At 46.4% G+C, this 27,094-nt stretch overlaps 1 protein-coding gene and 1 long non-coding RNA gene across 12 annotated transcripts in view; one reads left to right on the top strand and one right to left on the bottom strand.

Annotated features, from left to right (window-relative positions):
• The window catches only part of ZNF385A (zinc finger protein 385A), a 211,223-nt gene extending 208,297 nt beyond the window's left edge, over nucleotides 1-2,926 (top strand). For all 11 annotated transcript variants that reach the window (XM_080994809.1, XM_080994805.1, XM_080994808.1 and 8 more), the window contains one exon: nucleotides 584-2,926. In XM_080994809.1, coding sequence (XP_080850935.1) covers nucleotides 584-814 — 231 coding nt within the window. In that variant the 3' untranslated portion in view covers nucleotides 815-2,926. The remainder of the gene's footprint in view (nucleotides 1-583) is intronic.
• On the bottom strand, nucleotides 2,424-25,902 carry LOC308471247. The gene is made up of 2 exons (XR_013982837.1): nucleotides 25,758-25,902; nucleotides 2,424-6,136 (listed from the first exon to the last, which is right to left on the bottom strand). It is a non-coding gene; the product is annotated as an uncharacterized lncRNA (long non-coding RNA).
• Nucleotides 25,903-27,094: the final 1,192 nt, after the last annotated feature.

A 27,094-nucleotide genomic window follows, 5' to 3' on the forward strand; every position in this document is an offset into this window, starting at 1 on the left:
TCCAGCGGGAAGGTAAATGGCGTTTCCGTGCACTGCTCTGGTTCGCCAGAAGCGGCTTAGTCATGCTGGCCACATGACCCGGAAGCTGTACGCCGGCTCCCTCGGCCAGTAAAGTGAGATGAACGTCGCAACCCCAGAGTCGGCCACGACTGGACCTAATGGTCAGGGGTCCCTTTACCTTTACTCCCTGGCGTCTTCAGCAGCCTGCTTCATTTCTGCTCCTTGACTTGCCTCCACTTCTACCTCTGATTCTGGACTGCTCTCTGCCACCGCCTCTTCCTTCTCCCTAAAAACCCTATTACCTCTTCAGCTTTTGACACCTCCTCCTCCCAGTCTCCTCCCTCTGACCAGGCACTGTTGTCCCACCACCATCCCCTAGCTCTGAGCCTTCTTCCCTTTGGGGTTTCCCAGCTGGTGGCTGCTACCACCCCTCTGTATCCAGTCCATGACAACTGGGGATGTCCACTCCTGGGACTGTGCAAAAGCTGCTGCCAGTCAGTGCACTACTGAGCTGGATGGACCAAAGCTCTGACTTACCGTAACGTTGCCTCTGACACCTGCCTCTCTCGTTTTCTTTCCACAGGGCTCCCTGGCCTTCCCTAAGGAGCTTCCCAAGTCGCTGGCAGCCGGATTGCTGCCCAATCCGCTGGCTGTGGCAGCAGCCATGGCAGCTGCCGCTTCCTCGCCCCTGACGCTGCGACCAGCCCCAACGCCCCCGCTCTTGCAGGGCCCGCCTCTGACGCACCCGCTCCTGCGCCCGGCTCCGGGGCCCATCCGAACTGCACACGGACCCATCCTCTTCTCGCCATACTGATGCCGCCCGTCCACCCACCTGCCTGCCACAATCCCGGGACTCTTGGCACCACTGGAACCGCCCACCCCGGCAACTAGCAACAGGTCTCGGCAACGTCACATGGCGCCCGGCCCCATCCAACGGGAGCGATTTTTTCTTTCCTTTCTTTTTTTGTTTCTTTTCCTCTTTTTTTCTTTGTAACTAGAGATGGAAATATTTTTCTGAGAAGAGAAAAAGGGACAATCCCGCCCTCACACAAACACACACACACACGCACCTGCTCTCAACCCCATCTGGGGTCCCTGGCCAAATCTGCACAAGAGCCAGGGTCTCCCACAGGCTGGGCCAAGGTGTGTTCGTGTGCATCTATGTGTGTGTGTCAGTCACATCTCCCGAGGTACACAAAAGGTTGGGGAGTGATAGTGCCTCCCCAGGACTCTGTGGAGCATCGAAAGGGGAGGCAGTTCTGGTACCTCAGGGACTGATCAGCAAGCAATCTCCTTCCATCCCAGAGCTAAGGGGGGGCCCTTGCCTCCCCCACTCATACAAGCCATTGTCCACTTGCACTGAAAGGGGTGTGTGTGTGTGTTTGTTTGTGTGCACGGGACAGAAGACAGGGCCTCCGGAAGACAGAGCCCCTACTGCAATAATGCTGGCCGGCACCTCCATGTACATATCCCCCCCCCCCCCCGATTTCCCCACGCTCCCCTGTGCTGGCCCCACCCTCACTGCGCTTCCATGCAATGGGGGCCCCCAGTGGCCCCACCACCGCTGCACCTCGACAAGAGACTGGCAGAGCAATTACTGTGCTCCCATTGCCCTCACCCCCATTCCTCTAAGAGGCAGACAGACATAAACAAACTCAGCATCGTTTTCTGTTCAGAAGTGACATCCACACACCTGAGTCAGACAACCCTTCCCTCCTCTACACCACCCACCCTCCCTAGGTAAGGAAAATCAAGGGAATCTGGGCTGGGCTGTTTTTCTTCTTTTAAAGTTATGTTCCGTTAAATCTGGAGGAATCAGGAAGAACTCTGAATTGAGAAAGTGAGTGCGATCCCATCACCTAACCTGGAAACCATGTGATGGGTATGGTTGTGTGTGTGTGTGGTGATGAAAAACTGGGACTCACACTGCTATCTCACTGAGTAGGAGCAAGGGCTTTGACTCATCTGACTGGGTTGTTAGCCTCGACTCTTGGCTCCTAAGTAAAGAAGAGCAGGGATCTCTTCTCTAAAGGAGTTCCTTGCATCTCGTTCTGCCTGTAGACCTTCCCTTTGGGTTATTTGAGCTGTTGCCATGGTAGCACAACATCTCTCTGTGTCTCCTTCCCCCTCTGCTTTTTTTCTACAGAGTTGGGTCCCCATCCCTCCACCCCTTTCTTGAGTGGGTGGGACATTAACCAGGAGGCCAGGTCATTAGTTTCCTGGAGATTAAACGGCCCCCTTCTCCTAAAGCCCAATCCCACCCGGCGCACATTAAATTCCAGATGCTTGTTAAATTCCCTGGCACGCATCCTAGTTGGCGCCTATCCATGGATTTTGCGTGTGTGTGTGTACATTTGTGTGTGTTGATTAATGGAACAACGGAGGTTCGGGTTCGCTCTCTCTCTCTCTCTCTCTCTCACACACACACACACGCATGCATGCATGCACCATGGTCTGCAGTTTCCCATCTGCCCCGAGCAGAACAACAACGCAAGGCCTGGAATATGACCCCGTAGACCAGGGAGGAAGGTCTTCCATGCCATGGCCATTAGCCACACTCCTCTACCTTGCCCCTTTCAAAACTGTGACTGACGTTCAGAGCAATAGAGACACTGGCGTATGTGGGGGGAATGGGACCCACCTTCCCCCTAGCTGGCATGAATCACGCCAGTCCTGTCCCGCGTTACCTCAGTCCCTCAAAGCCCACAAGGCAATCTGTCCCCCTCCCTCTGCCCATCCCAGGTGTCCTGTTCACCCCAGAGTGTCTGTCTTTCCATCTGCCATCCGTCTGTCCATGCTAGACTTTCTCCTTGCCCTGTCTCCCCCCCGCCCCACCTTTCTTGCTGACACCAATGCCTTTCTGCTTCATCCCATATAGCACCTTTGATCCCTCTGCCCCTTGACAACAATAAAAGTGATAAGGCTCGTTTTCGCCTGCATTCTTCGCCTCTGTCGGGGACTCCAGGGCTCAGCATGGTGGCTTCAGACTGGGAGCAACTCCTAGGCTCTGTGGGCAGGCGTGTGCTCTGATCCCAGAGCCCACTTCAGATGCTGAAGGGAGGGAAGGCATGGAACTTGCAACTGGCAGGCATTATGAAACCACTGCATTGGATAGGACTGGTATAAACATGGGGAAGATGGCTTTCCTTTTCCTCCAGGTCAGCAGACCAGTGCATCTTGTTTGTTCCTGCTCCACTGACCTCAGGAACACTTAGCTAGAGAACCCATCCCCTGGATCTGGTCATGAGAATGTCACTGTACAAAATCCCAGAGCCTTGGGATACGGGGTGGGGATTTCAGGGGAAGCAAATTCCCTCTCCATTCCCACTTCCACCCCTACTGGTCAGATTTGTGAAGATCTTGATAAGGGCGCTGCATCCATGGGTATAGCCAAGAGGGGGGCAGCTCCCCCTCCGCCAATCAATACAAATCAATACAAATTTGAGGTCCTTTCCCTGCTAACAAAAATCCTGGCTATGCCCATGGCTGCTGAGTTGCAAGCAACTTTGATCTGCCGCCTTGTACAGCTTTAGTTACAGTTACCACTGGCTAAGAAACTTCAATATAGATTGTTCTGATTATCTTTGCAGTAAAATGAGTTCATGGATTCAACTAAGTTTTACGCAGAGCAGACCCATTGGAATTAATGCACATGACTAGTTCCAGGGTCTGCTCTGACTAAAACTTAGTTGATTACCACCCCAAATTTTGACTACCACCACTCAACTCTAAAAACAAGAGTTCTGCTCAGACCAGTTTCATACATGACGATGTATGTTAACGGCAGGCACTCCCAAACTCGGCCCTCCAGCTGTTCTGGGACTACAATTCCCATCATCCCTGACCACTGGTCCTAGGTGGTCCCTAGGTTAGCTAGGGATGATGGGAGTTGTAGTCCCAGAACAGCTGGAGGGCCGAGTTTGGGGGTGCCTGATTAACAGGTATACGATGCATCTCCATGCTGCAGCTGTTTACTCCTGAGAATGTTTCCATGGCATAGGTAAAAAGTGTTAAGCACACTTGAAACATTGCAGTTTCCAACCGATGCACATTGCAAGTCTGTAATGTGCATCCATTGAGACTGTAGCATGTGATGTGTCCCTCAGAGGAGGAGATCTTGACTGCCTACACTGTCTCAGCCTACGCTTGAACACCAATGTGACCCAGAGGTGGCTCTACCCTGAGGCAAAATGAGGCCATTGCATATTTTGAGTGCTATTAAGGAGAGTGGGAGCCAAGCAGATGTGACCTGCAGGGCATGGTTCATTGGGAAGTTCTCCAAGCGCCACCAAACTGAAGAGCTGTGTGAGCACATGATGCTCCCGAGCATTTTCGGTTCATTTAAGTGTGGCTTGCGCTGGAGATTTTCCCACTGCCTCGGGGCGAAGAGTTTAAATATGTTATTCAGATTTCCTGCCTCAATCACTGAAATGTCTTGAGGGCAGCCCTGCAAACAACTCCGATTGGCTCTGGGTTTTGTGTGCATGTCTATTTTAGACCTAGCCCTCTCCCAGAGAGAGAGATCATGCAGATTGCTGCCTCCCCTGGTTTTTAATCCTCCTTTTTCCTTGCTTGCTCAAGCAGTGCAGAGAAAGCGCAAGCAAGGGAGGGTAGATTAAGGATTGGGCTGGGTCCAAGTTTCCATTTTATCAGTTCACGTGACTTCAGCCTGGGGCTGGCCCATGGGTCTGAGAGTGCGGCTGCCTATAGCACAAAATTCACATTACAGAATCAGAATTGTAGAGTTGGAAGGGACCCTGAGAATCATCTAGTTCAGCCCCCTGCAATGCAGGAATCTCAACAGCATCATGCACAGCCAGAGTACCACAAGCATTTCCCCAGGAGCCTTCTCATGCTTCTTGATAATGTGCTGCAGTAAACTTCCCAGGGGCTTAGGAAGAGAAGGTGCCTTTGACCATCTCAGCGCCTAACAAACAGACAAACCTTTGCTTGCTGGCAAGATTTCACTTCCTTAGACATGCGGTGAGCAGTGCTGGCTCACGACAGCAGGGGGCAGAAGAACACATTTGTTCTCTGCACCACAGCACCTTCATCCCACACGTCCCATTGATCAGGGCTCTTGCTGGGCTTGCAGCATCTTCTCAATCACTTGACTCAACACCGTTTCAATTCAAAATGACATGGCTCTTAAGGTGCGACAGCCCTTAAGAACCATGAGTGTGGAGATATACAGATGTCTGTATATACAGGTGTCTGTTCGGTCTATGTACTGCAAACATCAAATATAGTGTATAGACACAGTATATTGTGTATACTGTATATACAGTATACAAAAGGAACGTTTGATGTGCATTTAAAAAAAAATCTCTGCGACTGGATGATACAGACATCTGACAGCAAGTGGTTTGACCCCCATGGTGTTAAGATATTGCTTGGCTATTGGTTGTCTATATCCACCCTGTGCCAATGGAACATTTCAGGCATTCACTTCCACAGCTCGCAGGCAGCAGGCAGGAGAGGAGGATGGGCAAAAGGACCATTAGAGCAATTGTGCAGAAGGTATTGTTGCTGCTGCCTTTAAGCTCTTTAAAGGTTCATGTAGTGGATAATCAACGTGTGGAACTCACTATGGCAAGATGTGACAGTACAAGCTTAGATCAGAGGTTTCTGTCTTGCCAGACCTACTTTGTGTGTGTTTTCTTCTAGAACTCCAATCGGGTGCAAAGACGTGCAATTAGTATTCAATTAATGGGGTGCCTCTGAGCCTAGGAAATAGTTTTCAGCACCCAGTACTGAACTGAACACAAAAGCCCTTTCACACAAAAATCCAGTCCTGGTTAGCTTGTGTCATTTCTACAGCCTAATTTGGGTGAAAAGGTTGTTTTACATTTGCTATTGTTAAACGGCGGGTGTCAGAAATCCTTGCTTATCTACGGCAAATCAACCAGAGATCTTCTCCCAGTAGATCCCAGGCTACCATCTGCCCAACCATGGCCTAGATAGCTTGTAAAAGGGATTACGCAAATTCATACAACATTGGTTGGTTAATTAAACATTAGTCATTATAACTAAATTACCATACCTTTAGGCTCATCTGTCAAGGCAGTACTTACATTTTTATGAAAGGCGCAAAGACACTTCAGGCTGGGATATGGCAGCTGTAGCCCAAGAAGCCCTGTGTGTATAAATACAGACACAGAATTAATTCTTACTATTCTTATTATTTATTAAATTTCTATACCACCCTTCATCCGAAGATCACAGGGCTGTTTACACTGTAACAAAACAAAAGCACATACCATATTATTACATCAAAGTGAGCAACCTTTGGAGGTCTGTGGGCATATACAGATTTTTGAATGTGTGCTATGATCTCTTTTCTACCCCCTCCTGTGGATCAGCCTCCATGGAGGGAAAATGCTCAAACACACACTAGGATCCAGTAGAATTAATCTGAGCTTTGATAAGCACATAGAGGTGAAAGGAGGAAGTAGGAAAGAGTGTCCCTCTTCCAACTTCCTCCTCCAGCTCTCTGTACTTGTCAGGTAAGAAAAAGGTAACAAGCCTTACCATGACCAAGGGGGCTGTGTGTGTGTGTGTGTGTGTTTATAGGGACCCTCAATGGCTTCATGGACACCAGGGGAAGACCTCAAGGGTGCCACGTTGGCAACTCCTGGATTGCATCATGTCTTAATTCCAAGCAAACTGCTTCCCTTGCCATCGGTGTGTGAATACTGCTAAGTTTGGCAGGAGAAAAGATGCTAGATGCTAGATATCTAGAATGACTTCCGGTCAACTGAAGAGAGCTGGCTGGGGCCTGGAAGAATATCTGAAGGTATGCAATCTTGCAGTGGAAGTGCTACCCAGGCATCCCAGGATAAATCTGGGTGGTTTCTATAGATGAGCCTGTGTTCTGGTTTCATGGGTTGTCTGAACCTGACCTATAGCAAGCACTGAGAGCAGCAAGGCTTATACAGCAGCAGCAGCAGCAGGTGAGAGCAGGTAAATCCCAGCCAAGCAGATTGCACAAAGTTAAAAACAAATGCAGGACACAACTCTTTCATCAAAGGGAGACCTGGATCCAAATCCCAGCTCAGTGCTTAATTTGGGTCAGCAATCCTTTTGTCTCTGCTTGGGGCAGCTCCATCCACTAGGAGATTAGGGGTATTGGAGTTCAGCAACATTTGGTTCCCCATCACTGAGTAAGGTACCTGAGGGCATGGGTAGCATTCCTTGTAGGAGTGTTGCCATCCTTTGCCTTGGGTGTGGGCCCTAAATCTTCTTCAATGAGAGAGCAACCCGTTCATTTTCTCTGTCCACACTTTCACCTGTTTGTGCCAAGCAGGACTCCAGGTAGTGATGGTGGTGGGGCAAATGAAAGGACCGGGTACTAAATGAGCAGGAGCAGTTGTCGCTGCTTGGACATCCACTGCATGCTGCTGAACTGTGGTTATTAAAACTTGGCTTAGTATGTGTGAACTCTGCCCAGCAGCTTAACTATGGTTTGTTTACTGCCAACAACCCGTGGTACAAACCCATGGTTCATTGTTGACTTATGAAATTTGGTTTGGCATTACATGAAAACCCAGCACTCTTCCTTAGCCGTGGTTTGTTTCATTACCCTGCCCCAGATGCTCACCAGACCACAAAGGCAAGAGCAGCTGGGAAATAAAACCAGTGGAGAAACGAGCCATGGTTTGCTTAATCATCTGTGTGACAACTTGCAGTTTGTAAAACAAACTGTGGCTGTGTGTTGAATGCCAACCAAGTCTATACTTTTCAGGTGCTTTTGATCTCTTTGAGATAGATCCGTTAGCACTACCTCTTTGCTCATGGTACGTCTTCAATGAAAAAGGCATTACATTCATTATACAATACTTCCTCCAGTGTACAGCATGCCATTCCCTCATTAAATGATGACCTTGCTTCTCCCCCAGAATTAAAAACAGGTGGAATTTAGGAAGGAAAGGAAAGAGGTCCAACTCATCTCATTACAGTGGTACCTCGGGTTACATACGCTTCAGGTTACATACGCTTCAGGTTACAGACTCCGCTAACCCAGAAATAGTACCTCAGGTTAAGAACTTTGCTTCAGTATGAGAACAGAAATCGTGTGGCGGCAGTGGGAGGCCTCATTAGCGAAAGTGGTGCTTCAGGTTAAGAACAGTTTCAGGTTAAGAACGGACCTCCAGAACGAATTAAGTTCTTAACCCGAGGTACCACTGTACTTTAAAAGTTAGGCACAGCCTACCTAATAATTATCATCTTTGGGGGTCTCAATATTTAACTTATTTGTGTTAGGTTAACAGAAAACAATGCCAATATATTGAAAAATTAATTGTTCATCTCGTAGAGTCACAATTTGAAGTGATGTATGTGTTGCCTCATACCTCCAGAGGGTGGGTGGGGGTCTCCTTCTTGAGTTTGAACCTCACACCTGACTAAAAGGCACAACTGATTTCTAAGACAGGTTGTATTACTAGTAGTACTGATTTCTCTGCCTGAACCTAGGCCATGCCCCATCCCTACTAAGCACTGCCTACAGCATGGATGGGGACCTGGGACCCTACAAATGTTGTCCCATAGAGGATACCAATATTTTAAATACATAACAAAATACGGAAATACATAGTAACCACAACTCAGGATTACACCCTGGACATAATCCTTTCAGCTTCAGGTTGTTAATTTCCTCCATATTATCACTGCCATTGATAGGAATCTGGCCATTATCAATAATGTGCACTAGATTTTATTTCCTAGCAAATATTTTATACACACACATAGAGAGGGAGGGGGAACTACATGTATATCCCACCTTTCTCCAAAGAGCTGAAGGTGGCAGACACACTTCCGCCTCTTTGCCATTGCATCCTCACAGCAACCCTGTGAGGTAGGATAGGCCCAAAGTGAGGATTCAAACCCTGGTATCCCACATCCTCATCCAGCACTCTGACTAACACACCACACTGGTTGAGCAATTATCTGCTGGTGAATTCCAGCATAAAACCTACAGAAGGACATGCTCCGCAGGTTCCACCTCCTGGCTTGTGGGCATGCCTTCGTAGAGAAAGGAACACCAGCACAAAAACCAGCAGGCTGTTAGATGACAGCTCCCATCATCCCTGATCATTGGCAACGTTGGCTGGGCCTGATGAGAGCTGCTGGACTTCAATGACATCTGGAGGGCCACAGGTGTTGACGGCAACCTGAGAGCACAGGCCAAAAATGCTTTTAAAACTTGAGAAGCTTGTTGCGCTGGTTCCTGTGCTTAAATGCTGGGCCAGACATCTGATTTAACTCTACTTGTGTCTGGCTATTGCCTAGTCCGAGATAAATGAGATGTGTGACGCATGGATTCTAACTGATCGTCTTGGTCGTTGCCTCTAACCTAGCCTTCCTGCTTACTGCTGCGGACCTCCACAACTCCGCCAACGGAGCATTTGGGGCCACAAAGAAATACAGCTCAACTCCCCCCTCCCTGACCATGCCAAACAGTCCAAACATGCAAACCTCCTTCTCTTCACATGCTCTGGATGGCTGGTGGGCAGTGGGATGGAGGAAAAGGTAAAGGGACCCCTGACCATTAGGTCCAGTAGTGACCAACTTTAGGGTTATGGCGCCCATCTCGCTTTATTGGCCGAGGGAGCCGGCGTACAGCTTCCGGGTCATGTGGCCAGCATGACTAAGCCGCTTCTGGCGAACCAGAGCAGCGCACAGAAACGCCGTTTACCTTCCTGCCAGAGCAGTACCTATTTATCTACTTGCACTTTGACGTGCTTTTGAACTGCTAGGTTGGCAGGAGCAGGGACCGAGCAGCGGGAGATCACCCCGTCACGGGGATTTGAACAGCCGACCTTCTGATCGGCAAGTCCTAGGCTCAGTGGTTTAACCCACAGCACCACCCGTGTCTCCTGTATTTTCTTTCTTGGGACTCTTAAACAAACAGCTCTCCTTCCCAGGGAAGGGAGGGTATTTCTGCATTGTTTTTGCATTGCGCAAAGCCGCCTCTATTTTGTCTTCTCGAAGAGTATTTTACACACACAGAAACAGATAAAGCTTCTTACACTGACCTAACTTCCATGCAAGAAATACTCAGCCACATCTGTATGCGTTTCAACCGTGTCCATGCAGATGCTCTAACTGGCAGGGTGTTTCCATAAATATTTATATGCGGAAAAAGAGGCCTGTGTGAGTTGCATTTTGGACCGTTTGCATCAGGACCAGGTGCAGGAGGGATGTGCAAACCAGGGCTTGCTTATGTCTTACTGGCTAGACAACCAGAAGCAACAAGACAGGAACTTAGCTGCCATTGCAATGGCGTCCGCAAGTGTGCCATTTTACTTTATGCCATAGATGTCAGGGATGGGAAAACCTTTGGCCTTCCAGATGTCATTGAACTTCCACCAGACCCAGCCAAACATGGCCAATATTCAGGGATTAAGGGAATTGTAGTCTCCAGTAATGGGGTGCCTATGAGTTTAGGAATTAGTTTTTAGCAACCAGTACTGAACTGAACACAGCAACCTTCAGAGCGCCACAGATGTTTCCCCTGCCAATACAAGTGAATTATTTGGGTTCCATCTGATGGGAGATGTAAGCACTGCACTTTGGGGATACGTTTGTGGTGAAGAGGTCACTCACACATTCACATTCATACACACACACTTGGTAACAAGGTCTGCACAAATGGTGACTCCACAAGGGTGTATGTCCCCATCTGTGTCCATCAGGGGGGTCTCTGAAAGATACATACCCCTTCACCATACCTGTCATGATGATGGGTGAAGAAAGAGAAGCAGGATGATGAGGTAGACATCCCACCTACAGGTGTTTCGCTAGCACATCACAAAGAGCGGCTTTGCTAAATGACTTCCCTGACAGGTGTTCAATCACAGATGCTTAGATCTGAGCAGTGGACTGATGTTCAAAGCATTGCACATAATGAAAGGCCACTTTTGTTTTCAACTGATAGCATTTAAAGCTGTCCCAGGCAAACCTGTGGCTGAGAGCGTAGATGGACTTTGGTCCAAATTACACGTGACGTGGAAATCTGTGTATTTTAATTAAACACAGCCAAAGGAGGCTGCAGTCACAAACAAATGAAGGGGAGGCAGTGTTATCCTGTTTGCTGCTGGTGGATTTTTTTTCTTACAATTGTCCCACAAGCTGCTTCTCTCTCTCCTGCAGTGGGACAAGGGAAATGGCATAGTAATTCAGGGAGTGGGTAAGTTTTGAGTGGACAAATGGCTGGCCCTGGGGCTTTCTGATTAGCATTGCCAGTAGGGATGGGGAAGGGGAAATAATCAGTTCAGTTTGAATTTAAAAGCAAACCTACCCAATTTGCACTTCCTGAAACAATATGTGAACAAAACACAGTCATCCTTTGAAATTCTCACTTTTCCAAATTTTGCAGTAAAACTATCCAAGCAAGTAAGGGGTACCAAAGTGCACATACTAGATAAAGTGTGTGTTTAAATGCATACTTCAGGCATCCCCCACTTGCACATGATTGCATAAGAAAATGTGTGTAGACAGAGAATTTCGCATTAAAATGCTTGCACTTAAAAAATAGTAATCACAAACTGATGTGAATATGTGAGGATATGAATTTAAGATTGGGAAACAAGCAACGGAATTAAATGGAAATTGACAGATTTGCCCACCCTCAACTTTGCACCCACCAAGTCTGAGAGATGCTTTTTCCAATTATTACTAAACTAGTCATTGGTTAGTAAGAAGCCAGTAGGCATTTCATCCTACACAGGCTGAAGGGTGCAATCATTAGGAGAGAGTGTCATCTTCAGTCCCTATTTTCATCGGAGAAGGGTTGGAGTGTATGCTCTCACTGGCCATGCTCTCTACCCTTCTGGTATGCCTGCCTGGAATGGATCCTTCCATTGTGATGATATCTCTTGCTTGTCTGGTTGGAGGATGGAGAGATGGGCGGGTAGCAAGTACTGACTTGTGTATGGCTGGAATGTAGCCTCCTGTACAAAGTGCCACACCCATTGCCCCACCCACTTTTGCCACAGGAATGTGGGTCCCAGCACATTGCCTATGAGGAAATGTGGTCCATAGTAGGGCTGAAAAGGGTTCTTTGCATAGCTGTCAACTTACAGATTTGAAAATAAGGGACCAGCAGCCTCAAAAATAAGGGATCACAAGCCAAAATAAGGGATTTTAGTCAACCAGCTGAAATACGACATTAAAAGGGACCAGATAATTTGGGAGAGCAGTGCCGGTTTTTAGCCCTTCGTTTCCAGAGGTTGCTGCTCAAGACACCAGCTGATGAAACACTGCAATGAAATAACTACAAGCAGCAACAACTTTTCGCGCAAAATGAAGTCCAAGCTACAAAGATGCTGCTGCAGTTCTGTATCTTTTCTCTCGTGCTCCATCTGCAGCTCCCAGTTCCATCAGGCGGGGTGGGAGGAAGGGGGGGGGATAGAGCCCAAATTAAACCCGCAGATCAGACCATCTATGCTAGTCTACCACTACAAATCTATGGGAGAAGCGCTTGCGGTCCTTCCTCCGCTTTTCCCCTCTATGGTTAGTCGTTGGAACACCTGCCCGTGCCTCCGCCTCCTCCTCCTCTCTCTGAACTGCTTTCTCTATGGTTGCGCTCGCTCTCCTCTCAAGGCTCCTCAGCAATTCAAAGGGTCTCATCCGGGTCCTTCGGCGGTGCAGCCACAGTACGGCCTAGCAGGAGCAGCGGCTTCGGCAGGCAGAGGGGAGGCCCCAGGCAGAGAAGCTCAGTTCAGCAGCCGCGAGGAGGATGGCGGCAGAAGGGCCCGAGGCTCCTGCCAGTCCCGGCGGGGAGGGGCTCCCGGGGGCCGAGGCTGGTGAGAGGAGGCCGGAGGGGGGCGGGCCGGGCAGCCAAGCAATACAGTTGGAGCCTCTCTCCTCCCTGACCAGCAGGAAGGAAGGGAGAGGAGCTGCTTCCTTTGAAACCCGGGAAATTTAATGGACATCATCAATAAGGGACAGCAGTGGGACACGGCGCTGGGATAAGGGAGTTTCCCGCCAAATAAGGGACGGTTGACAGCTATCGTTCTTTGCCCATTCATGCATTTCTGCTATATCCGGGGCTTTCAAGCTGCAATCCTATATATGCTTACCTGGGAGTAAGCTCTATTGCACTGCAATTAGTAATGTCATTCTTGTTGCCAGCGGTGCAGCTTTCCAGTGGCAAACTAATAAAATTTATGCAGCAACCAGAATGCTTTGCAGCAAAGATTCAGCTGCCCCTCCAATGACTAAGATCATCCAAAATTAAAGCTAGCCCATTTCAATCTTATTCTTGCTGTTTCAATAAATCAATCAATTGCACCACACATACACACCAGTCATGGGGCAATGTATCTTAAACATACAGACAGCTCTGCCACACATTATTATATTCTGCATATTCGATGTGTCACATTTCTAACATTTAAAAGCGTTTGTTTAGACAATATTGCTTAACCTTGCAAGAGTCGGGCATTAGCAATATACAGTTCTATGTTGCACTTCACTTAAAAGATGAAAACTGAATGATATGTATTTTCCCCCAAATTTTACATAAAATATCCATTCTCATGTCTCTGGTCCAAATATGTCTGTGAGTCTCTCGTGATTTCTAGATCTGATATTATCTCACAGAAATGTGATAGCCTCTCTTTCCTCCCCGCTATCAATTTGCCCCAACATTTCTTCACATTGAGTTAAACTTCAACTCATTGTCAGCCATTAATTCCTATAAGAGCAAATGCCATACTTGAAAGTACAATCCGAGGGCGGCATCCACTACTGTGATTTCAAATTAACCTCCTCGTGGGTAATAAAGCTGTTCTGTTCCAGCGAGTCTTTAAATTTAGAAAAATTATGATTTTTCCCACTGAGAAAACCACCCTACTGTGTCTTCTAAATTAAATGTGGAATCCCACATGGCTAATCCTAATGGGGTGATACCCATAGTCAGCTTATTTCTGTTTTCCCCAGTTTTTCAATGACACCAACAGTATTCACTTTTGCCTTAAAAAAGCTTTGCACTTGCATTAACGCCTCTAAAGCAACTTTCCCAAACTAGCACCCTCCAGATTTCCATTGGACTACAATTCCAATCAGTCCCAGCCAGCATGTCTGATAGTCAGTGATGATGGGAGTTGGAGTCCAACAACATCTGGAGGGCACCAAGTTGGGGGAGGCTGATCTAAAGGAATTGCTTGTGAGTTGTGGCTAATGTTTGTTCCAACTGAAAAAGCATCCCATTTACTCTTATGACGTACATAGTCCAAGCAAATAAATCTGTGCAGTTTCATAGTATCACAGAATGTGGAGAAACGCAAGGTTGCCTTTTAGATTTCTTCCTGATCAAAGGTTTAAATCCTACATGTGATCCTATCCAATGGGGTTCAGGGTCCATTCCTCCCTAACAAAATGTGAATAAAAACTAAAATTCCACAATTGCAGTGATCCAAACAGAAGAGGCAATTCATTACTGGTTACCGTATGTTTTTATTTTAGATAGCACCATCAGTGGTCAACATTGTGATGCAGGAATCACAACTAAAAGCATCCCTGACAGATCCATCCAACCTCTGCTTAAAAACTTTCAATGAATGAGACCACCAATACATTCAGCTCTCTTGTCAATACAACGTTAAAAAAAATTCATCTAGATGGAAGCCAGTATCTGCACACAAAGATGTAATATAAAATCACACAAACAATAAAGGTGGCTAATATATGCATAGCACCTAAACAGACTCATATGAATGGCAGTTATGTCCACTGCCCATTCCATCTTAAAACTTTCAGCAAATGCAGACTCCAGTTTCAACATCAGTCAAAAAAAATCCCCCTCCCCACCAAATCCCATTGCTCTGCTTACCAGGTACATAGATGAAGAGTTCGGCCAAAGCTGAAAGTCTGCGCACTACTTTGTGATACTATGGTTGGCCTAATAAAGTTATTGCCCTACTACAGATTTTGGAACATAAAAATATCAATACAGGGAGCCATGCTCTTTTTAAAAGAGACTTAAATCTGATATAATACCTCCTGGAAGGGGAATGGTGCATTTAAATTTTCCCTGCCTTCAAGTAAAACTTGAGGGATTTGCAACTTATCTAAAAAAGAAGTCATCTAAGCTACTGGATAACATTCTGTTTTATACAACTGTCTTTTTAAAATTCTTGTTAAAATTACTAGCTTGCCAGAGAGTTTCTCAACTTGAGCTTTCCAGTTAGTTGACACTCCCAATTTGCCTGCTTTAGCTCATTTTTCAAAATATTCTCGTCTCAGAAATGCCACCATTCCCCCCCCCCCCCAGTTTTAAGAGCATCCATTCAATCCGATTTCTTCCAAGCACAAGAGAGCTGTCAAGTACTGTCCAGATAATACAATTTATTTCCTAAATGCCCTAACAATAAATCCATGTCCTGTCTCTCCCTGCTTTTGTGGCACAAAGAACCACTCACTAGTAATGACAGATTTAAATGCATCCCATACAGCTGTCCTACTATCTATAGTCCATCATCATAATCAAAACAAGCATTAATATCACCTGCAACTCTTTCTGCAGCAAAGCAATAATGAAGTAAAGATTAAGGATTCTTCCAGATGACCTGTTTATTGAGCATTCATCCTGAACCGCTTCCGTAAATTTAGCATGTTTTTACATGAGTAGAATGTGCCCTTTTATTTAGACTTTAGCCACTTTTAATTTTCATGGCTTTCCACAAAGAACTGTAGTTTAAGGATTCTGCGAGTTACAATCAGTCCCTCTTCCCAGAAAACTCTGGGAAGGAAATGGTGGACTCTTATCAAATCCCAGCCATGACTGTTAAAGTGGTATAATAGTTCTTTAAATGGATGGTTCCATTCTGAAGGAAATCAGCCCTGTGTGCTCACTGGAAGGACAGATCCTGAAGCTGAGGCTCCAATACTTTGGCCACCTCATGAGAAGAGAAGACTCCCTGGAAAAGTCCCTGATGTTGGGAAAGATGGAGGGCACAAGGAGAAGGGGACAACAGAGGACAAGATGGTTGGACAGTGTTCTTGAAGCTACCAGCATGAGTTTGACCAAATTACGGGAGGCAGTAGAAGACAGGAGTGCCTGGCGTGCTCTGGTCCAGGGGGTCACGAAGAGTCGGACACGACTAAACGTCTAAACAACGACAAATGGATGGTGCAAATGTGGCCCATGTCTGGTCTTTATTGAGCATTCCTTTTGATTTGTTTGCTGGTTGGTTACACAACAAAGAGCATTCTTTCTTAATTGCTTGTGGGATGCTTAAGTCTTCCCATTAGTCATTCATTCCTCCACACTTCTCAGTGCATTTACCTCTTCGCTTTCCAAACCGCAGAGGGGTGTTTTTGCTTTTTGCTTTAAGTGGATTTGTTTCACTAGGGTGTTAAGAGCACTAAAGTGCCAGCATGCACTTGAATCCCTCCAACAAAATACAGACCGTCTAGAGCAGGGGGAGGCAATCTAAGGCCCGGGGGCCGGATGCGGCCCAATCACCTTCTCAATCCGGCTCGTGGACGGTCTGGGAATCAGCATGTTTTTACATGAGTAGAATGTGTGCTTTTATTTAAAATACATATCTGGGTTATTTGTGGGGCATAGGAATTCGTTCATTCCCACCCCCCAAAGAAAATATAGCCCGGCCCCCCACAAGGTCTGCGGGACAGTGGACCAGCCGCCTGCTGAAAAAGTTTGCTGACCCCTGCTTTAGAGTGACTTGGGGGTTACTTCCGGGGTGGCGCCATCGGCAATGGCGGACTCCCTCTGATTCAGAGGGACTAGCTCCGCGCGAAACGAGTCTTTTCCGCTACGGCGAAGCGGGACCCTTTTAAAAATCACAGGCGGATGAAGCCTGTGACCATGGGACTCGGCGGGCACCCTTAGCGCCCCCCCAACCCGCAAAGGAACCCACTAACGGGCTCCGAAGCGAAGAGGGGGAAGTGGCGCGGTGCTGAGAGTCAACTGCTTTTTCCGTGGAGCGAAGCTGCATAGCCGTTGCCGGAGAGCGCTGCCTTTTTCCTGGGACAATTTGGCTTCTAAAATAATCACCCGTGAGTACTTAAATTTCGGACAATTGGACTTTAAATAAGGACTTGCGAGCAGAAAGGAATTGGACTTAAAAATTTACTTCAATTTGGCACTGAAACGGGAAGGTCTAAACAGGAAGTCAGCCTTCCTTTTCTTTGTAGACAGAATAAAGCAAAGACAACGTAAACTAGAGCTCAGAAAATCGCTTCTAAAAGATTAACTTTCATCATTTAAAATTGTTGAACCCCCCTTCGGAAGCAGGAGAAGAAGGGGGATCTATTTCGGACTGTTTAAACCTGCAGAAGTGAGTTTAAAGTAAAGTAACTTTCCACCGTCCTGATCCTGGAGCGGGGCGTCAGGACTGACGTTTGAAGCTCATTGACCAGAGACAAACGCTTTTGACAGATAGCTAAAAGAAGAGAAACATAGTGATTCCACTGTTCCCTTTCGCATTTTAAAGGAACAAATATTGACAAAATATCTCAAAAAGGAAACCTTGTTGCTAGATTCGTCCTTAAAAGAAAGAACAAATAGAAGTTTTCCCCCTAGAGGGAGACTGTGAAACTGTAACTAATTTCAGGGAGCTTGCAGCTGTTACAGATCACAATCGTGGGAAATAGACTTGTGACCTTGTAGGACAATGTATTCAGAAGCTCTGTTGTGTGCTCTCTGTAAAACAAATGCCCTACTGGAACAGTTAAATGAGAATACGGATTTGATGACTAATGCGGTCAGAATTTTTGAACAGGCAGTGGGAAACTATGTGGAGCCCACCCAGGAATTAAACCAGGAGTGTGCCCTGACAGAACAGATGAGAGAAGAGGATGTTGCTGAATCTTGGGCGCCAGAGATGGAGGGAGCTGTGGCCCTGCAGGAACATGAGCTTTTGGATTTGACAAATGAACTTGGAAAAAGCCAGATTTGGAAAGATAAGGTTTGGACTGGTTTAGAAATGGGGGGTTGGATAGACCCCCCCCCCTATGCAGGGATGTTTGGACTTTCCAAGTCTGGCAATGGGCCGTGAGATGTTTGGGGCTGTGGGGGCTCTTAATCTTGGAGAGATTCTGAAACATGTTTTTAAATACCACATGGAGTTTAGTCTGGACTTTGGAAAAGGGGCTGATTTGTTGAAAAGGGTCAAAAACATTACCAAGCTGGAGTTCCCATGTGTGAAAGGAGAATATGAAGAAGAGCTGCGGAAGGGACATGGAAGAGACTTAAGGGCCTCGGATATAAGGTTACCAGGTTAATGTGCTAGATCAATGGGATAAAGAGGACTGACAAAACCCGGGACCAGGAGGAAGGGACGCTGGATGAAGATTGGATTGTTTTTATTTATTTCTTTTTATTACTAGGATTGTTTTATAAAATCGATGAATGTTAGAAAAATGTTGGAACGAAATTACTTGGCTCTAGCAAAAATGTCTAAAGAATTAGGTAAGAATATTATGGTTATGAGAAGTTGGTAAAAATAAGAGTTAAGTTTTAAGTTTTAAGGTTTTCTATAAGATAAGATGAAAATAGATTAAGGTAATGTAATGACAGAATATTATGAAATATGGAAAGGATTTGCTGCGATAATTAATAACTAGGATACAAAAAAAAGGGAGGAGGAGGAGGTCAAAGAAAGAAGGTAATGAAAGTTGAGGATTCGAGAATGATGGATTTGTTTTTATCTGTTTGTGGTGTATTTTTGTTTTTTTGAATTTACATTGTTTGATGTGGTTTGTTTTCTCTTTGTTTTCTTTTTTTTCTTTTTCTGCTGTGTTTTTTCTGTAATTCTAAAAAATTTTCAATAAATATCATTTTAAAAAAAAATAGAGTGACTTGGGGGTTTATTTTGGTTGCTGACCCCTGATCTAGAGGCACATCCAGGTCTGAATTATAGAGTTGGGAGGGACCCCAAGGGTCATCTAGCCCAACCCCCTGCAATGCAGGAATCTCAATTAAAGCATCCATGCCAGGTTGGCCATCCAGGGACCTGTGACCCTCCAGATTTTGTTTCAATTCCAGTTAGCCCTAACCAGCATGGTCAGTAGCTAGAGATGATGGGAACTGAGGTCTAGGAAGATCTGGAGGGCACCCTGGTCTAGCTAAACCTGACACAAAAATGTTCAGTGTTGCACTTTCACTGCAAAGCAGCAAGGGGAAGGGGCGATTCAGAGCAGGGCAGCAGCAGAGGTGTTTTTAACCCTCCCTTCACCCAACACAGCTTTTCTCCCTGCACTTGCTGCTCCCTGCTGCTCACTCTGCCCCCCCCCCCCCACAGTGCTCCAGATAATTGCTTGATCTGGATTCTAGGGTGATCTTTACTCAACAAGTTAGATCTCTCTCTCCCCACCTTCCTGTTAGATTATCGATCTGGAATTTATTAGTCTCAGCCAGGATAGCTCTAGCTAGGAACTGGAACACTCGAAATTGCCTTTTACAGCTATTAGAGCATGGCTGACTCAAGCTTTGGAAGTTGCCGGATGCGATAAATTCACTGACACTGTATGTAAGGGAAATGGATTGATCTTTTTGTTTCAAGGCAAGTGCGTACCTTTTGTTCTTTATTGGAACACGCCCTGTAGCTTCACAGCATTCAACCATCATCTTTTGGGTAAACTTATTTTTAGAATAGTAATAAATAGATAGCTATTTGCAAGGTGACCGTGTGTCTCGAACCCAAGATGAGAAAAGCAGCCTGGGGCAGAAAATAGAGGTGGGAAGACAGGCAGGGGCAGAAGGGTCAGGGCAATTCTGTGATTGAAACCCCACAGGTGGAATAAAGCAGCTTCGGGTGGAAGAGGGAAAGCAGTCGGTGGGAGAAGGGTCAAGCACAGCTTTTCCCGCTCATTCCAGGCTGCCTCCTCCTTGTGCTGCTTTGCAGAGAAGCAGCCGGACTTGGAGTTTTTGTTACACCCACTCACAGGCGACATTTACACCCAGAAGCTTGTAGCTGTCTTTCCCTGTAAGAGCAAGAGGGTGCCTCTAAATTCTGTTCCGTTGAACTGATGCACAGGAATTAAGGAAGCCCCCAAAGGTAAAAACATCCAAGCTTCTTTGGCAAACGGAAGATACACAGCTGTGCTCAGCTGTAGCGCCCAAGCAGGCAGCCAAGCAGAGGATTGGAAACTGAAGACAGTATTTCCTCTCAGATGCACCCCTGGAGAACAAGGGGCCCGGGTATATGAAGGGCTGTTGTCAACAGATGTGGAGATCCTGTGAAGCAACTATCCATCTTAATTCACCCATTTGCAGACGAACCAGAAGAACAAGGAGAAGATAAAGTGGGTAATATTTTGGCACGCAAATATTTTTGTTTTGGAGGAAGTTGAACGTAAGTAACAGTTTCTCTCTGCAATCAGACATTGCCCAAATCGAGAGATGGCAGCAGCAGTGCCGGAAACTGAGCTCTCTCTTGCCACAGATGAGTCCAATTCAGAATCTACGTATTAATGAATGGATCCTTTCAATCCTAGTTCTCATGGACTGCTGTGTGACCTTCTCCTGGATGCAGAGAGAGCAGCTTTGGTTGGGTTTAGGAAGCAATGAAAAATCAGCCCAACTAATTAACAAAGAGGGCATTGCAACACATGTAGATCCCATGTCTGCATACTTATGATTTAACTAACCAAGGCAATGGAGAGCCATGACTGTCTCTTTGAATTTTAGCAAATGGCAGCCATAGAGGTTGATTTGGCTCAGAACTGTGGCCCCAAGTGTGTGGGAGATTTGCCCCCTTTCCCCACAGTGCCATGTTACTGATCGGATTCACTCATGACAGAATAACTAATAACAGAATAAAATAGAGGCTGCAAGAGTGGAAAGAGATTTTCACTTTTAAAAAATGAGTATTTCCTCCCCTGGCTGTGGTCCCCATCCAAAAGACCCCCCTGCCTTTAATGGTTATTTGCTCAAAAGTAAAAAGATGGGAGAGCCTGCAAAGATCATTGGGGCTTGCGGCCAAGTGTGTGTGTGTGTGTGTGTGTGTGTGTGTGTGTGTGTATAAGACTGTGGTCTTTGGTTGAGATCCTATGTTTTGCTTACTTGCCTGGGGGTAATTCCTAACGTACCATGAGCCTGGTGAGGAAGGCATGTGTGCATTGTTCTTTCCACAACCAAATCAACCAACCCTTTCCAGAGTATGTGCATATCTGTACACATTACTGTACAGTGGTACCTCGGGTTACATACGCTTCAGGTTACAAACGCTTCAGATTACAGACTCCGCTAACCCAGAAATAGTACCTCGGGTTAAGAACTTTGCCTCAGGATGAGAACAGAAATTGTGCTCCAGCGGCGCGGCAGCAGCAGGAGGCCCCATTACCTAAAGTGGTGCTTCAGGTTAAGAACAGTTTCAGGTTAAGAACGGACCTCTGGAACGAATTAAGTATGGAACCCGAGGTACCACTGTATTTGCCTGGAGAATTGGTTTGTTAAATTTGGAGAAGTGCAAATTTCAAAGGATGGCTGTGCTTTGCTTCATGTATTATTAATTATTATTATTATAATATTTGGAAAGGGAGAAGTAGGTAGGTTTGCCTTTAAATGCCAAATTCCTTCTCCATCCCTAGCCAGGCGATTCTCGCCACCAAGTAAAATTTGTGGAAACAAATCAAGATGAATGCTGAATAAACAGGTCACAGAGAGGAGTTCTGCAATTGACTTATGGGAGGTTCAAATACTTCTGTAGTTCCAAAGCAGCAACACACACACACACACACACACACACCAGCGTTATGCTTGTCTTTCTCCAGGCCCAGGTCCCTTGTTAGAAAAGGATGGGTCCATGTTGGAATCTGTCACGCTCAGCCCTTGAAATCTCTGCCGATTTGGCAAGTGTGGCAAAACGCCGCCAAGGCTCATGTTTGCTTACACAGGGTATCTATTCTGCAGCATCCAGAAAAGCTCAAGACAAATATGTACACTTGGAAAATAAACACACGTGACCTCCTAGGCTTCAGCCGCTCTGAAACCTAAAGAGGACACGTCGCATCACCCCTGAGAGTGAGGACGCTGAGGAGCAAAGGGAATCCGGGTTCAAAAAATCCCACCCTGACGGGCATCAGACACAATATTAACCACATTATAAGGCTCCAAAGTTTATGAAAAGGAGCCAACTTTTTAAGGCTGCCGGCCAAAACACTTTCAGCTAGTGAGTAAAATCCACAAGGCTCCCTTCAGAGTAAACATACTGAGGATTGTGCGGCAGATCAGAGGTTTACATACCAAATGCACGCCCACATGGACAATTAGGAAGATGGAGACTTTAGACCAGGGCTCTGGATCCAGCAGATGTTGCGGAGGAAGAAGCAGATCTGTCGTAGACATCAGTGTTCATAGCCTACCAAGCCTAACTATACTGCAAGCATTTCCCCCCATCATGCAAAATGATGTCACAAGGGACTTGGCTCATAATGGGTATGCATGGAGATGAGGGTTGCCACCCGGCAGCGAGGTGAGGGGCCTGGCTTGGCTTGTTCCTGTGATGCCAGTGATGGGGACTTGCTAATTGCTGCATATCAAGCTGCTGTTAAAGGGACAGCTACAAGAGGTTGCTATCAAACATGGCAACCTAGCAGAGATCCCATACCCTCCAAAATTTCTCCAATAAAAATAGGGGCGTCCTATTCCATAATATTGTAGGGACGCGGGTGGCGCTGTGGGTAAAACCTCAGCGACTAGGACTTGCTGATCGTCAGGTCGGCGGTTCGAATCCCCGCGGCGGGGTGCGCTCCCGTTGCTCGGTCCCAGCGCCTGCCAACCTAGCAGTTAGAAAGCACCCCCGGGTGCAAGTAGATAAATAGGTACCGCTTTATAGCGGGAAGGTAAACGGCGTTTCCGTGTGCTGCGCTGGCTCGCCAGATGCAGCTTGTCACGCTGGCCACGTGACCCGGGAGTGTCTGCGGACAGCGCTGGCCCCGGCCTCTTAAGTGAGATGGGCGCACAACCCTAGAGTCGGACACGACTGGCCTGTACGGGCAGGGGTACCTTTACCTTTATTCCATAATATTGGGGACGCAGGTGGCGCTGTGGGTTAAACCACAGAGCCTAGGACTTGCCGATCAGAAGGTTGGCGGTTCGAATCCCCGCGACCAGGTGAGCTCCCGTTGTTCGGTCCCTGCTCCTGCCAACCTAGCAGTTCGAAAGCACGTCAAAGTGCAAGTAGATAAATAGGTACCACTCCGGCAGGAAGGTAAACGGCGTTTCCGTGCGCTGCTCTGGTTCGCCAGAAGCGGCTTAGTCATGCTGGCCACCTGACCTGGAAGCTGTACGCCGGCTTCCTCAGCCAATAAAGCGAGATGAGCGCCACAACCCCAGAGTCGGCCACGACTGGACCTAATGGTCAGGGGTCCCTTTACCTTTATTCCATAATATTAATGATATTTTTTTAAAAAATTATGCCCTGCTCATCTGATTGGGTTGGCCCAGCCACTCAGGGTGGCTTTCTATATATGTGTGTGTGTGTGTGTGTGTGTGTGTGTGTGTGTGTGTGTGTTGTTGTTGTTGTTGTTGTTGTTGTTGTTGTTGTTTAGTCGTGTTCAACTCTTCGTGACCCCATGGACCAGGGCACGCCAGGCACTCCTGTCTTCCACTGCCTCCCGCAGTTTGGTCAAACTCATGCTGGTAGCTTTGAGAACACTATAAAAGCATAATTAAACATTTAAAAACTTTCCCATACAGGGCTGCCTTCAGATGTCTTCTACAGGTTGTATAATTACTTTTCTCCTTGGCTCAGGGGTCACTGGAGGTCCATACCCTCCAACATTTATCCAATGAAATTAGGAGCATCCTATGGAAAAGCGGGACATTGCAGGATCAAATGCTTCCGTAAATCTGTGACTGTCCCTGGAAAATAGGGACACTTGGAGGGTCTGAGATCCTCTCTCACGCAATTCTTTGCTACACCAAAATGCACTGCAGTGGTCCATTTTTCAAAGACGTTTTGTGACGCCTGGAAGGAACCCAAATCCTGTGACTGGGGACTTAGCAATACAGCTGCAAATATGGCTTTTTAAGTGCATTATACAAATGGGAGACTAACTGGTGAGCTTATGGCAAATTCAATACAGTATGTTTTTCAAAACACATTTTTAAAAAAGCCTTTTCACAGCATTTTTTATTTGTGTCTAGATTCCACCCTAGAATTCCTATAGAGTTGCCACTTTCACTGCCCTGGCTCCTGAAGCTTCTCAACAGCACCCTGCCAAATAAAAGTTAACCAGGTGAAGCTTTCCCCCATCTGCTTCATGCCTCCTTGTCAGAAACTGTTTCACCTGCTAATGTCCCAATTGTGTGGTCGCTCTTAAAGGCGCAGGAACAGGGCCCTGGAGTGGTGTGTGCAGACATGGCAACCATAAATTTCTCCTTTTAACCCCAGAAAATTATGAGTGGACCTACCAGCTACTCAGTGATAAATGGAAAAGTACCGTACTTTCTCCTTGTCCATTACTGCTCATGTTCCAGGGCTGAAGCCTTCGATATAAGAAGCCCTGGAGGGGAGTGAGGCCTGGTTTATACGAAGCCCCCGAAGAATATTTTTGAGAAAGAAACCCCAATTCCACCACTCCCAGTTTTATCCTCCTCTCGTGCTAAGCTCGTGGCTGCGGCAGTGTGCTGTGGCATGCTGTTTACACCAAGAAAAGTCTCTTTTCTTCCCTCACTTGACAGCCACAGCTTCGGCATGCTAAAAAAAGAGGAAGAAGAATCGTGGAAACGTCCCATAATGTGCTAGATAAATAGCTCTCCTAGCCAACAGGCCTCCACCCATCCCAGGCCAAACCACAAACAGCCAGCTGGGGCCAGCTCTTGTTTTTTACCAGATGGGGAAGGGGGGTGAACGCAGGAGTGTTTTTGTAGGATTTCTGCCTGAAAAGGTACTGGAGAGGTCCAAAGGATTTCTGAAGCTTCAGTCTAGACTACAGGGGCTTATAGAGCTGACAAGCCTCATCACAAGTACAAAGCAAACAGCTGGAGCTTCTCCTGGCATAATGAAGGGAAAGGCTACACCTGTTGAATTGGTGCCTGTCCCACAGCAGTTAAAGGCACAGAGCCTCTTGACATTGGCCAACGTAACAAGCCTATTCTAGTGTCCCATTTTGCGCAGGCAAGGCTCCTATCCTGTTAGCAGCTTGGGGACATGGCAGTCCGAAATCTAACAGGTGAAGCCTTACCTCTCTCTCTCTCCCTCCCCCCCCCCCTCTCTCTCTCTCACACACACACACCTACTACTGTGTGCTCCCTGGGCTGGAGATTACTTCCTATTCACATAACAATGACACACACAAAAACCCTTTTTGTGGTTTTCAGGTCATGAGGATTTGATTAGGGAAATTTTTAATATTTAATGCTGTATTGTTGTTAACACTTGATTGAAAGCCGCCCAGAGTGGCTGGGGAAACTCAGCCAGATGGGTGGGGTATAAATAATAAATTATTATTATTATTATTATTACTATTATGCAGAATTGCACTTGCACTAGTAAAACCCCAAATAAGTCAATGGATAAACTACAAAGAACAATTTCTGCTGCCATCTGTGTTGGTGCAAAGGGGAAAAAATAGGTATATAAAAGGAGAATTCCTGGAAGCCAAGACCTATGTTTGGAATATGTACTTTGGTGAGAGAACCCTAGCAGAGACATGCAACAGAGTGAAATATAGGCTGTTAGACCTTTAAAATATGCCCCCTGTGAGATCAAAAATTTCCCTCTTCCCCCAGCAGAGAGGGGAAAAACCCATGTTTGGTAAACTAAAAATGGTTTACTTACAAACTCTTCAAAGGTCAGTTTCCTGTCCTCCAGAAATTTGCACAGGCAGTAAAACTTGGCTTAGTGGTGAAAGTTCCTAAATCACTAGTAGATGAACTCAAGAGCAGCTTCTGAGAGCCTCCTAAACACTTGAGCTTCTCAGGTAAACTGAACAACAGGCCTGATTACCCATTTCCTCCCAAGGTAAGGGGAAGTGACCTCACTAAGCTTGGCAGGACAGCTTACTCTATGGTATTAACCCCTTCATGCATCAATTAGATTGAACCATGTTGGTTATATGAGGCTGGCTATCCCACAAGCTGGAAATGCTCCAGCTGCTCCCCTTCCATTCTCTATCTCTCTTTCTCCCCCTTCCCACCTCACCTCTGAAATAAGACTTCTATTTTTGGACATAGAGAATTCATTCTACTGTGTTCAAGTTTGTCTCCTACTTTGCCTTCCCCCCACAACTATGGATCTTTTACAACTGCATGGTTTTATTCTTGTTAAAGTGTTTAACTTTTCTTCTGGTGGCCTCTCTTGTTTGGGTTGAGCTCTAAGCCTTTGTCTGAGTAATTTATCGCTGGAGATTAAAAAAATATAGACTTGTGCAACAGGCTTGAAGTCAAGAATTAATCAACATTGAGAGTGACCCCACTTCCTCTTACTTGATGCAACCGGTTGCATCGTTCTTGCTAGTCTGTATTCAGCTTACCAGTGTTTACTCTTGAACCTTACAATGTAAGTGATCATCTGTCACTGTCAAATGGAATTTAGAGCTGATCAACTTTGTGGTTGGGAATACTAGTTCACTGAAGTGTGTGCTTTCAAAAGAAACATCATGCCTGTAGTCAGATTCAATGCATTAATTAATCAATCAGTCTGAGAATGGTTCATGGTTCATTAAATTGTAGGTGCTAAGGTCATGTGCTCCATGGGATTCATTTGTTGATCTGCTATTTTGGGGGTGGAGGAAATCCTAGATGAGCTGTATGTTGCTTATGGGCTCTACAAAGCCTAAGGTTGCAGTCCAGTCTACTCAGAAGTAAATCCCACAGTGTTCAATGCTGCTCACTTCCAAGTTAAGTGTGCACAGGACTATGGCCTTTTGCTGCTTTTGCAATTCCCTTTAACCACAGTATCTCTTACAGCGCAGAAACGTGAAGCAATAGCACCACCTGCTGGCAATGAATGAAATGACGAAGCAATGATTTCAGCACACTTTGCTGCTATTCAACTTGCTCTAAAGCTCCTTGAACATAGCTGAGGAAATTGCTATTGTGAGAGCTGTTTGTGGTTCTGAAAGAGACGGAACTGGCTGCTAAAAATGACCTTAATCATTGCTGCACTTAAATTAT

Source organism: Podarcis pityusensis (genome assembly GCF_964106645.2).
Source record: "Podarcis pityusensis genome assembly, chromosome: 2".
Classification (NCBI taxonomy): Eukaryota; Metazoa; Chordata; class Lepidosauria; order Squamata; family Lacertidae; genus Podarcis; species Podarcis pityusensis.